This window comes from Dermacentor silvarum, chromosome 6, assembly GCF_013339745.2.
Source record: "Dermacentor silvarum isolate Dsil-2018 chromosome 6, BIME_Dsil_1.4, whole genome shotgun sequence".
Classification (NCBI taxonomy): domain Eukaryota; kingdom Metazoa; phylum Arthropoda; class Arachnida; order Ixodida; family Ixodidae; genus Dermacentor; species Dermacentor silvarum.
Genome location: NC_051159.1, coordinates 161193140 through 161206860, shown reverse-complemented (window position 1 = coordinate 161206860; position 13721 = coordinate 161193140). Strand labels below are relative to the sequence as shown.

General features: G+C 48.7%; 1 protein-coding gene across 3 annotated transcripts in view; it reads right to left on the bottom strand.

Annotated features, from left to right (window-relative positions):
• Window positions 1–415: 415 nt before the first annotated feature.
• LOC119456994 (dehydrodolichyl diphosphate synthase complex subunit Dhdds-like) overlaps window positions 416–13721 on the bottom strand; it is an 81729-nt gene continuing 68423 nt past the window's right edge. Inside the window, exons 2-7 of one of the 3 annotated variants that reach the window (XM_049669717.1) lie at window positions 12595–12779; window positions 11951–12093; window positions 5551–5667; window positions 4834–4938; window positions 1235–1454; window positions 416–586 (exon numbers count right to left, since the gene is read on the bottom strand). In XM_049669717.1, the coding sequence (XP_049525674.1) occupies window positions 437–586; window positions 1235–1454; window positions 4834–4938; window positions 5551–5667; window positions 11951–12093; window positions 12595–12779 (920 nt within the window). In that variant the 3' untranslated portion in view covers window positions 416–436. The remainder of the gene's footprint in view (window positions 587–1234; window positions 1455–4833; window positions 4939–5550; window positions 5668–11950; window positions 12094–12594; window positions 12780–13721) is intronic. The other 2 variants (XM_049669716.1, XM_037718814.2) reach the window with 2 other exon arrangements.

Genomic DNA, 13721 nt, shown 5'->3' with positions numbered 1-13721 from the left:
TGGCCTGCAGATCAGATATACGACAATTCCGACTCTGCTACATGTCTCTCTCAAGTCCTTTGCCTCAATATATCGCGAAATGCCAACGCGTATAGAGCTGCGCTCAAATTTCACATTAGGGAGTGTCGTAATCGTCGGTGAATTTCTCGCAGTTTCTTTTTTTTTTTCAATAGCGTGTAGAGACTTACCATTTGTTTGCTGCTATATTTATGAACTAGTAGTAGTTACGTGCGTGATTTGGGCTTGTGTCTCTGCCGTGAATAAAACCAAACAGAGGTTTCCATGCTTGAGCATTAAATCTTCACAGCAAAAGTGAACACAAACCGCATATGGCACCAGAAAAGGCGGCACCTCATCTTTCTGTAGGAATAATAATAGCAACAAAATCTCGACATGAACACAGTGTTGATACTTGCTGCAGCTGCTTTATTTGCATCTAGTTCTTCAGGTGTGCACCAGAGTGACCGAAGGCCTCAGTGCCGGCGGCTGTAACGCTTTTTATGAAGATTTGTTGACGTAACGCACGTTCAGGATCTGGCAAGCCACGGCGAATAGCCTCCAGAGCACGATGCTTTTCTTTTGCTGTCTATTTGTGAAAAGGAAGAAAAAACAAACAGAGAAATAAATAAGATAGAAAATAATGAAGGTGAGGGCGCCATAATTAGACTCTCTGAGGAAGGTGTTTGATGACGGACTCTATATTGTAATATCCGCCGGCTGGTATATTTTCGTGCGGTCTGACTGCTCTGCAAACACAACGCGCACTCCCCCTTGCGCGCGCAGCTTATGTACCCATAAAGAAAACTCGCAACTAATCTGTTATTTGAATTTCAGTGCCGTCTGTTTTATTAGGTGAGAATCTGCGAGCAAATATGTGAGCAAAATGGACAACGATGAGAAACTCCAGCATTTGTGAAACCGCAAGCATCACCACCGAGCACTACTGACATATATCCAGAACCGGCGTGAACTTTTTATATTATGACTATGGTTCACCATGTTAACAGTGTTTCCCCTCTATCAGTCTCTACATATGGACTTTTAAGTTTTGTAGAGTCTAATTTGGCATATTAGTGGTGTTTGATTTGTCTTCATAGTTAAGTGATATGTACGGTATAGTTGGTTGGTATAGTAGGATGGGCCAATCATTAAGTGCATTATAAAACTCTGCATAGATCTATAACAATTTTATGGCCCGTTCTCACGTCTTTAATGTAGTCATGATAGGACTTACAGAGATATCACACCAGTGTAGTTGGTACATGAGAAATGCGCAGATCCACTCCCAGAAGTCGACTTCCGGCCACATCTTTGGCGTTATGTGCAGGTAGGCGTAACTACATTGCATTACCATAAAATCACTGAACCTAGGGCCTGCACATAGCATCAGCATGTCCACATCCGGGCATTCCGTGTGAGCAATGTAGGCGTCCAACAATTCCGCTGTGACGTCCCTGTGTGAAATCGTGGCATGTCAGACTAAGCAATCACCTGCGCTAATAATATTAAAGCAAATGTATCGACTTCATTTATACTCAAGTCTCATGTTCTGACGAAAAAAATGAATACCTGAAGCTTACCAGGTGGTCTGTGGCTAAATACATGTACATTTGCTTTAAATAGGTTTAGTCATCACGGGTCTCCTGTCAACGTACTCGCTAGATAGGACAAAGTAGTAAAGATGCAGGAATGAATCTAGTTCAGAACAACATTGGAGAGCTCAACAGTAACTTCGCATAGAGAATAAATTTGTTTGGCTTCGATAAAGCAATTGGGTAAAAAATAGCTGTTATAAGAGAAGTGAAAATTGACACATGAAAAAAGGACAGAAAAGACGAGCACTGTCCTTCTTTTCTTCTCCTCTGTGCACCTGTACCAGTTTCAACCTGTCGCCTTATAGCTGTGTTTTACCAACTATAGCCGAAGTAGAACTGCTTCGAAGGTCGAAAAAAAAAATGTGGCCATGTGCATTACTACTTTGTGGAATTTGACCGCTTACACGCCATGTTTATCTTTATAATTCATTGCCGAGCTTAAGTTATGCTTTGCAGGTAGGTAATCTCGGTGTTGTTCCTCTGGATGATATAACGTGGCCTGTTTCTGTTGCTCACTACGAAGAAAACAAGGCCAGAGGAATCGTAAACCTTCTGGAGGTGAGTGGATCAAAAATTTCAGAATTTCAATGCCAAGTGCCTCGTGTCCGCGCTACGTTAAATCGCAATCTTGCCTCACCTCGTGCTTTGTACTCAGTGCGATTATACTTCCATGTGTTAGCAGTTTTACAGCGTCAGATGCTAGCGCGTTTCGCCGCGTTATGAGACACCGTGCTTTCGGGCTGATGGAGTACTATAATGCGTGCATGCAACCGCATTGGTATTATTGGATGCTGACATCTTAGGCGTTAGAAAACTTCTTTTTGGCATGCTTTTTTTATTTTGCTCTAGTTCGTACAAGAATTTGTAGAGCGCCGCTTAAAGAAAATTCTCGACTACTACCGATTTCAGTGGTTGCTGGGGCAGACAGCGACGTCTGCGTGTATATCGATGAGAACTAAGACGATGTCATCGCTACAAAGAGCACAATCTACCCGTCACAAGCTTTGGATAGAATTCTTGGTGGGGGCAAATACAATACTCTTTCGGTGCATGCTCTTCATTGAAAAGATGATGATGAAAATAGCTCTTTGGCCGACCATGAAGGAAATCATCGGGAGTAGAAATAACTCACGACAGTTAGTGCTGTAATATTGTAGATCGGAATTAGCGACTTCGCAGTCAATGTACGTCGGACATTGAAACAGTGATTACCGTGGTGAAGGATTGTCCGCCTGGCTTGATTCAGTTTTGCGGGAAGGGCTAATGTTTAGATAATTTTAAGCTTGTGGGGATTGAGGTATGCCCTGGCGCATTTGCGCGGGCATTCCTGTTCTGTCGTCCCTATGCCTATTCCCTCTCCAGTCGCGGTGGTTTTCGGTGAGGGCTCTCACGTTGCCCGCAAAGCGAGCGTGGGGGAGATCTCTCCGGGGACAGCACTGGGTACATACACGCTTTCCTGTCGTCCGCCGGCCCGTTTGTGTCTCGGACTTGAGCTCGCGTACGGTGCCTTTGCACGTACGGTGACCGCGTACCTTGTGTTGATCCTTTCTGACGGCTTCAATTGCCGGTTGCATAAGCTTGACCCCTTATTACGGCTACAACTACCATCTAGCCTTTCCAGAGGCGAAACAACCTTGCTGTGCTGCTTGTGGCTGGGAGTGGCGTTCACGAACGTTTACTCATATCCTATGGCATAAGAACCCATATCGTATGGCGCCTGTGTTCGTCTTCCTCTCTGTTGTACCGTCCCGTTGCCCTCCATTTCAAGATGGTTCTTATGTCAAATACCAATTAGCCCAACATTCAACTCTTTTATAGCATATAGTATGGGAATGGTCGAGAGCCCGATGTGCGACTCCTGTAGGTGCGAGGATACCAGCGGGCGCCTATTGTGTATATGTCCTCGCTACGACGTACAACGCCTCTCTCTCAGGGCAACTTTAAACCGACTGGACTCGAGACCGTTCTCTGAGTCAAAGGTACTCGGACGGTGGTTGCACCCGTCACTGGCACAAAAAGCGACTCGGGCACTAGTACACTACTTGAAGTGCACCGCTTATAGTGTCCCGGTGCATCATCCCACGCGCACTCAGTACTCACTCTCGCCCACTTCTTCTCTTACTATTCCCCATTTACCTTACCCCTTTGTAGGGTAGCAAACGGGACGCTTGTCTAGTTGACCACCCTGCCTTTCCTCTCCTTGCTATCTCTCTCTCTCTCTCCGAGCGCTAAGCCAAAGGGCGGTAACTACGGTAGTGCTCGAGCGTGGTCAAACTGCGCGGAGCTGCACTTATCGGAGGCACAAGCCGAAGGAGGTTGCCCAAGCTCTCGCGAGTGGTTATCCATTGGTTATCGCGAGAGAAAGCAGCATAACCGCGGGGATTTTTTTCCAGCGGCGTGTCGAGGGGAGCAGTAGCTCTCACAGCGACTTGCTAGCGGCACCTCTGTGTGTACTTTCGCCCTTGGTTCGGGAGCCCTTTGTTTCCCGGGAACGCCCGGGAACGCTGCGTTTGTGCAGTGTTGGTTGCCGCCGGAGACAATAAACGGTTTCCGCCAACTGAGGGCAATACTGTGTTTTCTTGCGTGCGTAGCGCTCGATAGCCACCTTTTGCAGCCTGAGCGCGCGCGCAGCGGCGCGCACGAGAGGCAATTAACGGCCCTGTGGCTCGCTAAACTCAGGGTGAGACTCCTTTGGGACCCTAGACTCCCATAAGCTGGGAGGAATGAATGGGGTGCCTTATTTTGTCGTTAAGGATAACACTTCCAATATTAAGTTATACTGCTCAAGTTGGAGGATAAGATTTGCGACGAAATCTAGCTCGAGAGATAGAAATAACAGCAAGATTTTGGGAAAGAGGAGTACTATAGCTCTTTGTAAATTATTCGAATTGTCCTTAAATGTCTGACTACGTACAGAGCGTCTAATAGACCAGTGTAAGTGTCACCAACAGTAAATAGGAAACATTCACTGAATAAGGTATTATTACTGCTAAATCTAAGAAAAAATACAGGCGTTATAGCGCAATTTATAGTGAATGCTCTTTTGTGCCAATGACACCGGTACTCTGGAGCTTAAAACTGATACACTGAAACCGTGTTTTGCATCGAAGTCGTACAATTTGCATTGTGGACGTTGTACCAGGATGTGAGCTAGATTTTAAGTACACTCAAAGAGTTTTTCCAGAAAAGTACGGTCGTTGCACTATACAATGCTACTAAAGAGTCAAAATTTACTTACTCGGTCGTAATAGTGGCTGCTTTCACGGCTTTAGCCAGATGCAAGGCAGCACGAGCCATCTGGTGTTTACTGCTGTAACCAGTGCAGACTAGGCAAATGTGTGACCTAAGGCAGCAAAAAAAAAAAAAAAATAATAACAAATAAAAAAAACGGGGTTCAACTTAATCCTCGTACTTTAGTTATTGCAGGGAGAAAAATGTTTCTTTAACAATTTAGCGTTCTGATTTTTGAACATAACTAGGTGTTCGCAGACGGCGAAGTTGGTGAGCTCTGCAAGAACAACGAAAGGTGTGCACAGAGAGTTGTGCAAGCAGCATGCGGTCGGTGCTAAGGCTCTAGCCTGCGCCACTAGGAATGGCCCCAGCGTTGCCTTGCTCGTTTCGAAGGCCCTCCGCCGGACGCTTCTTTTGTTGGTGTAACCTAATTCGGTTCGTTGAGCTGTTTTCCGTCGATCCATCATTTTTCCACGACGGATCCATGCTGACAGATGCATGCCAGGTGAAAGGAGGCAAACGTCACTTACCGTGAAGGTGGTAGAAAGGAAATAGATGGCTAAGCTTCTGACCTAAAGCGGGTCGGCTAAGCACCACCATGTCGGGCCATGACGTTGTTTCTGTTTCACCCTGACAGCGGAAGTTCCGTGGGAGACCTAGCCAACATCTGCTTCAGCGTTAGAAATCAAGAAGAATAAAGAAAATCAATTCTAAGGGCACTCACCTTTGACCGTGCGAGGTAGCCACTTCCAGTTCAGCTAGCTTAATTTGTTGCTCAATCGGAAGGAGTTCAATTTGACCCACACACATCATCCGCATATTGAGGTTATCGATGTGACCCCTGCGATACCTAGGCAGGCGGTTGCCAAGTGTAAGATGGGAGGGAGAAATTATTACACGACGACACACGCATGCTTTGATATTTTTGTATGAATTTGTGAAATAAGTGAGGTCTATAGGTCCGCATTCACGAAAACGCGCCACTGTGACTCATTGGCTATGACGTTATGCTGCTGCTGAGCACGAGGTCGCGGGATCGAATCCCGGCCACGGCGGCCGCATTTCGATGGGGGCGAAATGTCAAAACATCCGTGTACTTAGATTTAGGTGCACGTTAAAAAACCCCAGGTGGTCCAAGTTTCCGGGGTCCCTCACTACGGCGTGCCTCATAATCAGGTCGTGGTTTTGGCACGTAAAACCCCATTATTAATTAATAATTAACGTTATGCTGCTTAGAATAAGGTAACCTGTTTGATTCCACGCCGCGGCGGCCGCATTCCTATGGGAGCGGAATGCAAAAAAAAAAAAAAAAAAAGAGCGCTCTTGTACCTTGTGACGACTTTTCATGTTTGTGTTATGAAACGTCTTTCGTAGACTTGTTGAATTGATGTATGAAATTGTCATCTGGTAGTCGCTGTGTTGTTATTCTCGTCTTAACGCTAAATGACATGCCAAAAACTGGGGCCGGGTAGGGAGCTCGACACGCACGTGGCATCGAGATATTCGCGTATTTCACTTTGATAAGCACATATTCGTAAGCACAGACCTGCTGCGATAAACCGCTCTGCGAGGATTATCGTAGCCAAATACTTCCGGATTGCAAGCGTTTCACAAATGAAAAAAGAAAGAAAGAACGTCGGCCCTTCCCCTACCGGGAAATGGGGGTAAACGAAGCTTCTCTGGGTGCACCTTGTGTTTGACGGTTATGCTTCTTGTGAGTAACTTGACCGTGACCAAGGAAATTAAGGTCAGGTGATCTGCTCGGCGTTGGCGGAGTGCCGCATATTCAGCGTCTCGCACCGTAAGATCGACCCGTCGACGACGCGCCCTTTCACGGGCGATCTCCCGTCAGCACTCGGCGAGAGCTGCCTGTTCTTGGGGAGTACGCACAATGCGCGGCCGTGCCATCGGTTTTCCGAGACTGAACTGAACGGAAACGAAGCGGGCGCAGCGCGCGCTAGACCCCTTCCTGCCCTTTTCTTCCCCGGCGGAAGCGAAACGGCTTTGATTGGCTGCGCACGTGGCGTGAGCGCGCGCCTACGCAGCTGGCACCGTGGCTAACGACTCATGCTCCGGAGCCGGCGAGCCGCCGCTGGAGCCGGAGTTTGAGCGTTACATCGCCGGCGCAGGCTAGCATATACAAGCTTCGCTTAAAAAAGCGTTTGCACCTTCCTGACCTGTCTCCGCGCTGTCGAATATTTCGTCGGTGTGTATCTCACAAAATGTATTACACCAATGAAAATCTCAAACACTCATTGCTAATCACTCCTAACTACGTGTCAACGCGCATTGACCATAGACACAAAGTTTCTGTTTCAGTATGAAGAACTAACCTGTATTCTGAATCGTTTATTTCCAGTACTTGCATCGACTGCGGTCACCTTCGCGCTTCCATTGTCTCCTTACATGCAAGATCGCACAATATTCAAGTCTGACACTTGTCATCAGCTATACTAAACAACTTGCTGCTAATATTTTCGCTAATTGTTTATATTTTGCTGTTATTCATTATTTTCTATAAAGCCTAAGTGGCCCTGAAAGTAAATAAGTGAAATGATTTGGAGTCATAGACACATGAGTGGGAAGATTTCCAAAGAAATTGCCAGAGTTTGTAACAATAAAAGCATGCCGCCACAAAATAGCTGAAATGTGTTTTATTGGGATAGAAATTATATTTACAATCGAGGCGCATTTCTGTCGTCGCCGTCACCGCCGTCGCCGTGAGGTTCCGTGTAAAGTCCATGGGCGATAAAATTGTCGCCGCGCGCCGTATGCTCTATGTGCGAGTGAAAGCGTGCCAGGGTGAGCTGGCGATCGTGGCTCAGTCTCCGGCACGCAAGCGAACGAAGTAAGGAAGCGCGCCGTCTTCCAGTCGAGCGCAACGCTCCGGAGGGAGGCGTGCGGGGGCGCATTTTACTCCGCGCCGCCCGAGTGACCGCGCGCGCCTGCCGGGCCGCAAGGCTTCGGGGGAAGGGTAGGAGGGAGAAGGACGCATACTACACAGCGCGCTGCCGCCTGAGCGGCTGCAACTTGAAAGCCATCTCCGGCGGGGGCAGAGTCCTTCCTCCCTCCGCTATGTTTTCGCGGCTTAGTTCGCGTTGATGCGAGTGGCCGGACGAAGGTCAATTCGCTCGCTGCTGCTTCTGTGCTTACTCATTACAGATTTTTGACAGCAAGTTTCGGCGGTCATAGAGTGGGATGCGTTCATGTTTTCTTGTGGTAGTGGTGGTGATGATGGAAAACATTATCTATATATACAGAGAGAGAATTGGGGTCAGCCTTAAGGGTCAGTCCCTTACTAAATGTAGGAGGGGTACCGGACTGTTGCTTGCGCAGCAGTTCGGGCCCTAGCCACGAGGGCTCTTTTGCCCTCTAAGGCAGAGCAGCCGAGCAGGGTAGCATCCCAGCTCTCTCGGGTAGGGGGGATAAGCCGGGTTCGCGCGTGGCACCATGCTTGTTAATTTAGTTAGTTTGCCTATGTTTACAAGTTTATACGCACGATAAAACTACTATCTTTACTTCTGATAGCTGTCCAATAATTTGCTATCGCAATCGATGCTTCGCCTTTCAGGCGAAACTGCGACTTTTTCTGCTTGGGAATACTAGCTTCGAATTGTATCCTTGCGGTAGTGATATAAAAACATGAAAGTGAAATAATTAGTGCGAACTATCATCTGGAGCAAAAGTTTAAGGCCAGTTTTCACGAAGTTTTAACATCGGAGCGGACCTACGTTCGCCGTCTGTCCGGCGTCACACAGGTCACGTGATCAGGAGAGGAAGAGAGCCGCGCCGCGGGAGGGCAGGTCACGTGACCAGCAGAGGATGAGAGGAGCGTTGGGCGAGGAGGCGACCAATGAGAGACCACGCTGGGCGCGAGGAGAGGTGATGGCTATAAGGAAAGGTGTTGCTGTGCGGCGCGCCCTTTCGGATAACGAACGCGCATCGCAGCTGAGCTGCGATGCCACTATGGGAAGACCACGAGTAGTGCGTACTCCTGAGACAGAGGCTGCTTACCGCGAGCGTCAGAGAGTTGGCTCGTGAACGGGCTCGTCGCTTAATTGCTCTCATTATTGGCACGCAAGAAAGGGGAGGCACAACTTGCACACGAAAAAAAAAAGGCTGCGGCTTAGTTCAGCTAGCCTTGGATATGCAAAGCGAAAGCTTCGTTTAGCCTGGTTGAGTCTTGGTTTCACTTGGTTAACCTTTGATTTAGCGGTAATTATTATACTTAGTCATGTCATGACTATGGACCGATGGACCCGATGGATAACAGATGGACCATTAGGGTTACAGAATGGATACCAAGAGAACGGAAGCGCAGTCGAGTTCGGCAGAAAACCGGATGGGGTGATGAAGTTAGGAAATGTGCAGGCGCAAGTTGGAATACGCTAGCGCAAGACAGGGGTAATTAGAGATCGCAGGGAGAGGCCTTCGTCCTGCAGTGGACATAAAGCATAGGCTGCTGCTGCTGCTGCTGATGATGATGATACCTAGAAAAAAGCCGGCAGATCCCACGCCCTGTGGGAATCGATATTACGCGAAGCAGTGTGCGGGGAGCCTACCAAGTTAACGAAACGACCATAAGAGCACCAAAACGTTGGCGGCTCTTTCCTAGATGACACGCATGTCATGACATTCATGTCATGAGTCCCTAGGTGTCCCTTGAGCTGCATCTAGGAGACCTGAAGGCGAAAGCCTTAGTCATGCTCCTTACTGTGATTTCGACCATCAACCTTTAGTCTTTTCCTTCACTTAGTACTGCATCCGAACCCATTCCATTGGTTTTTGAGTGTTACTGTTTTTTTCGCTGAGTCATTTTAATTTTGGCTGAGTCATGGTCATGACTATCACTTCTACCATCATCCTTTAGTGTTCCCTTCACTTAGTACCCACGTCCGAACCCATTCCAGTGGTTTTTGAGTGCTTATCTTTCTCGCTGGGTCATTGTCATGACCTACATGATACTCCTGTCATACTATGCCAATTTTGGTACCTTCCAGGTTAACGAAACGACCATGGGAGCACCGAGACGTAGGCGGCTGTTTCATGACCTACATGACACGCATGTCATGACATTCATGTCGCGACAAATTATTTATGTTCGTCATATACTCTTGTCATGGTATGCCAGTTTTGGCACATACCAAGTTAACAAAACGACCATGAGAGCACAAAGACGTTGGTGGCTAGATAGACAGACAGATACTGTTAAAGTAGCAAATGTTCGCCAAGAAATGCTTTGCATTTAATACACTCATCGTTAAGCCACGTATAAATTATAAGCCGAGAAGTCCAAAGTGTTTTGTGAGCCGAAGGGCTTGTTCTTCCTCAGTCTCCGACGCTAGCTTCACGCGCTTGGCATTCCGGACCCTCTCCAGCGAAGCAGCTCGCCGGGCGATATCTGCGGGGTGGTCAGACGCCGCTTGCCGAAGACGGCTCAAAGCCTCCCTCCCGTTCGCGTGCAACCCTCAGAGAAGACGGCCGGGCCTCGCTCTGATGTATGGCGAGCGCGGCGTTCCTTTTAGCCAGGCGCGCGGCGAGTCACGTGGTCAGGCTCCGACCCGGCTGCGGAGAGCGCATGCAGCCGGCGGTGGTGGCAGCGGAGCTCGGTGGGCGAGTCGCGTGATGTGTTGTCAAGGCTACGGCGCAGCTGCGGTCAAATGAAGGTCAAATTGCTGGTGACGGCGAAACTCGGCTCGACTGAATTAGTAAAGCTTTAAAAAACTACGGCGAAACACAGAACGGCGAAACACGGCGACACACACACACACACACACACACACACACACACACACACACCCACACACACCACACACACACACACACACACCACACACACACACACACACACACACACACACACACACACACACACACACACACACACACACCACACACACACACCACACACACACACACACACACACACACACACACACACACACACACACACACACACACACACACACACACACACACACACACACACACACACACACACACACACACACACACACACACACACACACACACACACAACACACACACACACACACCACACACACACACACACACACACACACACACACACACACAACACACAACACACACACACACACACACACACACACACACACACACACAACCACAACACACCCACACACCACAGACCGAGTTTCGCCGTCACACACACACACACTGAGACAACCGCAAATATGCAGCACCAACGAGGCAACGCGCAGAGTTGCTGCCGACGCCGTCTGCGTTTCCCCGCGCTCGCGCCGAACGCGTGCGGTGTCCGTGACTGCAGCCGTTGGCTCTCGCGGCGGCTGCAGAGAGCTGAATACTAGTTCTCTGATACCAGAGAACTGGATATTAGTTAAGTAGCGTCGGAAATCGCCGCCTCTTCTCGCCTCGCAACATTTCAAGATAGGTTGCTGTTTTACGCTTTTAACTTGTGTTTACGCAATTGCATTACGTGCAACACATACACATGTAACACGCGTAACACTCGGTGTGACTAACACAGCTTCGCTGTTCGACCATCTTCACGGAGTGGAAGGGGCGGTGATTCTTTTTCTTTCGTAATTAAGTGACGTGCGTAACTGGCTATCGTCGCATCGATCACGGCTATCGCTATCGTGAGTGATTAGCGCCGGAATACCGGCTAATGAGGGAAGGAACGCTCACATTTAAGAAAAGTTCTCCGAAAAAAAAAAGACAATGGTAGTGACCGTCCCGAAACGTCACAGTGGGTTATGATGTTATGCTGTAGGGAAGACTGAGAACGTTTAGCTTGAGCGCGAAACACGGTACTCGATCGTTTTTGCATTCTCCCATAGGAACGCGGGTGCCGCGGCATGGACTCGAACCTGCTACCTTGTGTTCAGCTGCAGAACACCATATCCACTAAGAGACCGCGGCGGGTTCTTGTGAATACGGGCCTACAGATGTCACAAGGCCCCCTGTTTCGGTTATGGTTATTGAGAATAGCTTTTATTATGCAAAAATTGGGTGGGTATCGCGGATTATTGCTTGTCAGTGAATGACGCTGACTAAAGAAGAATGGAATCAGCAGTGTAGAACACAAGGATGCGTCGAACCATCTTTGTCATGTAACTCACAGAGTGCGTAGGCTGTCGGCCCAGGTGTCCACGGTTGCCAATAAGAGGGCGGTCTTTTCGAAGGTGCAGCGCCGCATGTGACGGAGTGCGAACACAAACACTGTCACTCGGCTGACACCCGCTTCGAAGCACCACCGACATGCCTGCACATGCGAAGAGACGGTCGTCATTTTACCGCGGCGGTGGTTGCTGTTATTCGGGTTCTCTCGGCTCTCTGCGTACCTGTGCGTCATACGGCGCCTGGCTGAAGCCTCAGGCCGCATTTGAACTCGCAGATATTTTTTATTTATATGGTATGCAGGTAGTAGGTTACATTAAAATACAAACGCCTTAAATTGTTACGAGCGGCCACCGCGCACTTCATCGCCCTTCCCTCGCTCGCTTGCTCGCACGCACGCACGCTCATTCCGGTATTTTAGACGCGCACAAATAATGTTCTGGAATCCGTAACGACTGTTTCCGCAGGACTTCTAAACTCGCAGCAACGAAATGGTACTGAGCGCCGGAAAGCACTGAACCGCGCAGTCCGTCGCATCATGCGGTAGCAGCATGCTAAATTGCGGGACGGTTGTCGCCGCTGTCAACATGGGTGATCGAAATAAAACCCTCGCTATAAGAGCTTCTCGTGAGTTAAGGCTGCTCACCCCGCTGAATAGAAGCGTTCCAGCGATGTACGTCCGTCGAAGGTCTGTGCCCGTTCGCTGCGCAAAGCGCCGGTTGCCGTCTGGCATGACGGCCACGTGACTAGGAACGCAACCCAACTGCACCAGCCAGAGTACGGCAGCGTAGTACCATGGTGTGCGGCTGTCCCAAGGTGTCCTTTGGGAAACTGCCGAAGAAGGAAGCCGGGGTTAGGTGTAATATTCGACCGCGTATTTTATGGCACATGTTGTAATTTACTAATTTTATAGCCGCCCAGTTCGCAAGTTTGATCCGCTAGGAACGATTTCTGGGGATGACAGTAGTCTTGAAATATGCGTTCCCAAAGTGTTCGACGAAGTGCATTGGTGTCCCGGTTATTTTTGAGCTTCAATGCATAAAAAAAGCGTAGAAAAAAGTAAATGAAGCAACAGCGAATTTTTATTGCAAGTTCAACAGCGCTTATCTCAAATTTGCTGCCGCTTTGAAAATTCGCTCCTTCTGAAATCACTGGAGGAGGAGGAAACAACTTTATTTTGTCCATTTGGCTTAGTGAGGGATGGCTACCAGGCGATTCGTTGCAGCCACCTTCTCGGTTCTTTGGACGGCCCGCAGTTGAACCTCCAGGCTCGGGTCCCGGTGTCTCGCTTCCCATGCTTCAGGCGAGGGAGCGGCCAGGAGCTGGTGGGGGGGGGGGGGGATTTTTTTTGCAGTCCCAGGGAATATGATTTAAAGAGGCTATGAACCCACATAATGAGCAGTGTGGGTCTGTCAAGTCAAAGTAACAGTGTGTGTACATTTGTGGGTTGAGAAAGGAGTGCGTTTGGAGTCGGCGCCAGGTGACTTCTTGTTCCTTGGTGAGCTTGGGATGAGGTGCATGTGCAAGCGTCCAATAAAGGCATCCAGTCCGGCGCTGTTTCTTGCGCAGCGTACACACTACGAACGTAAGCAGCAGATTCCCGAAAAAAAAAAGATCGAGTGCTTCGCTGTGGTTATGCGTGCCCGTCGCACATTCTACTGCGCCAAAGACTATGTAGGCCACGTCGTAGGTCACATGCAGGTAGTAGGTTACATGGATCTTTAAAAGCTAGGAAACGAATTGTGTATGGTGTGATATCTAAATCTTTTTAAA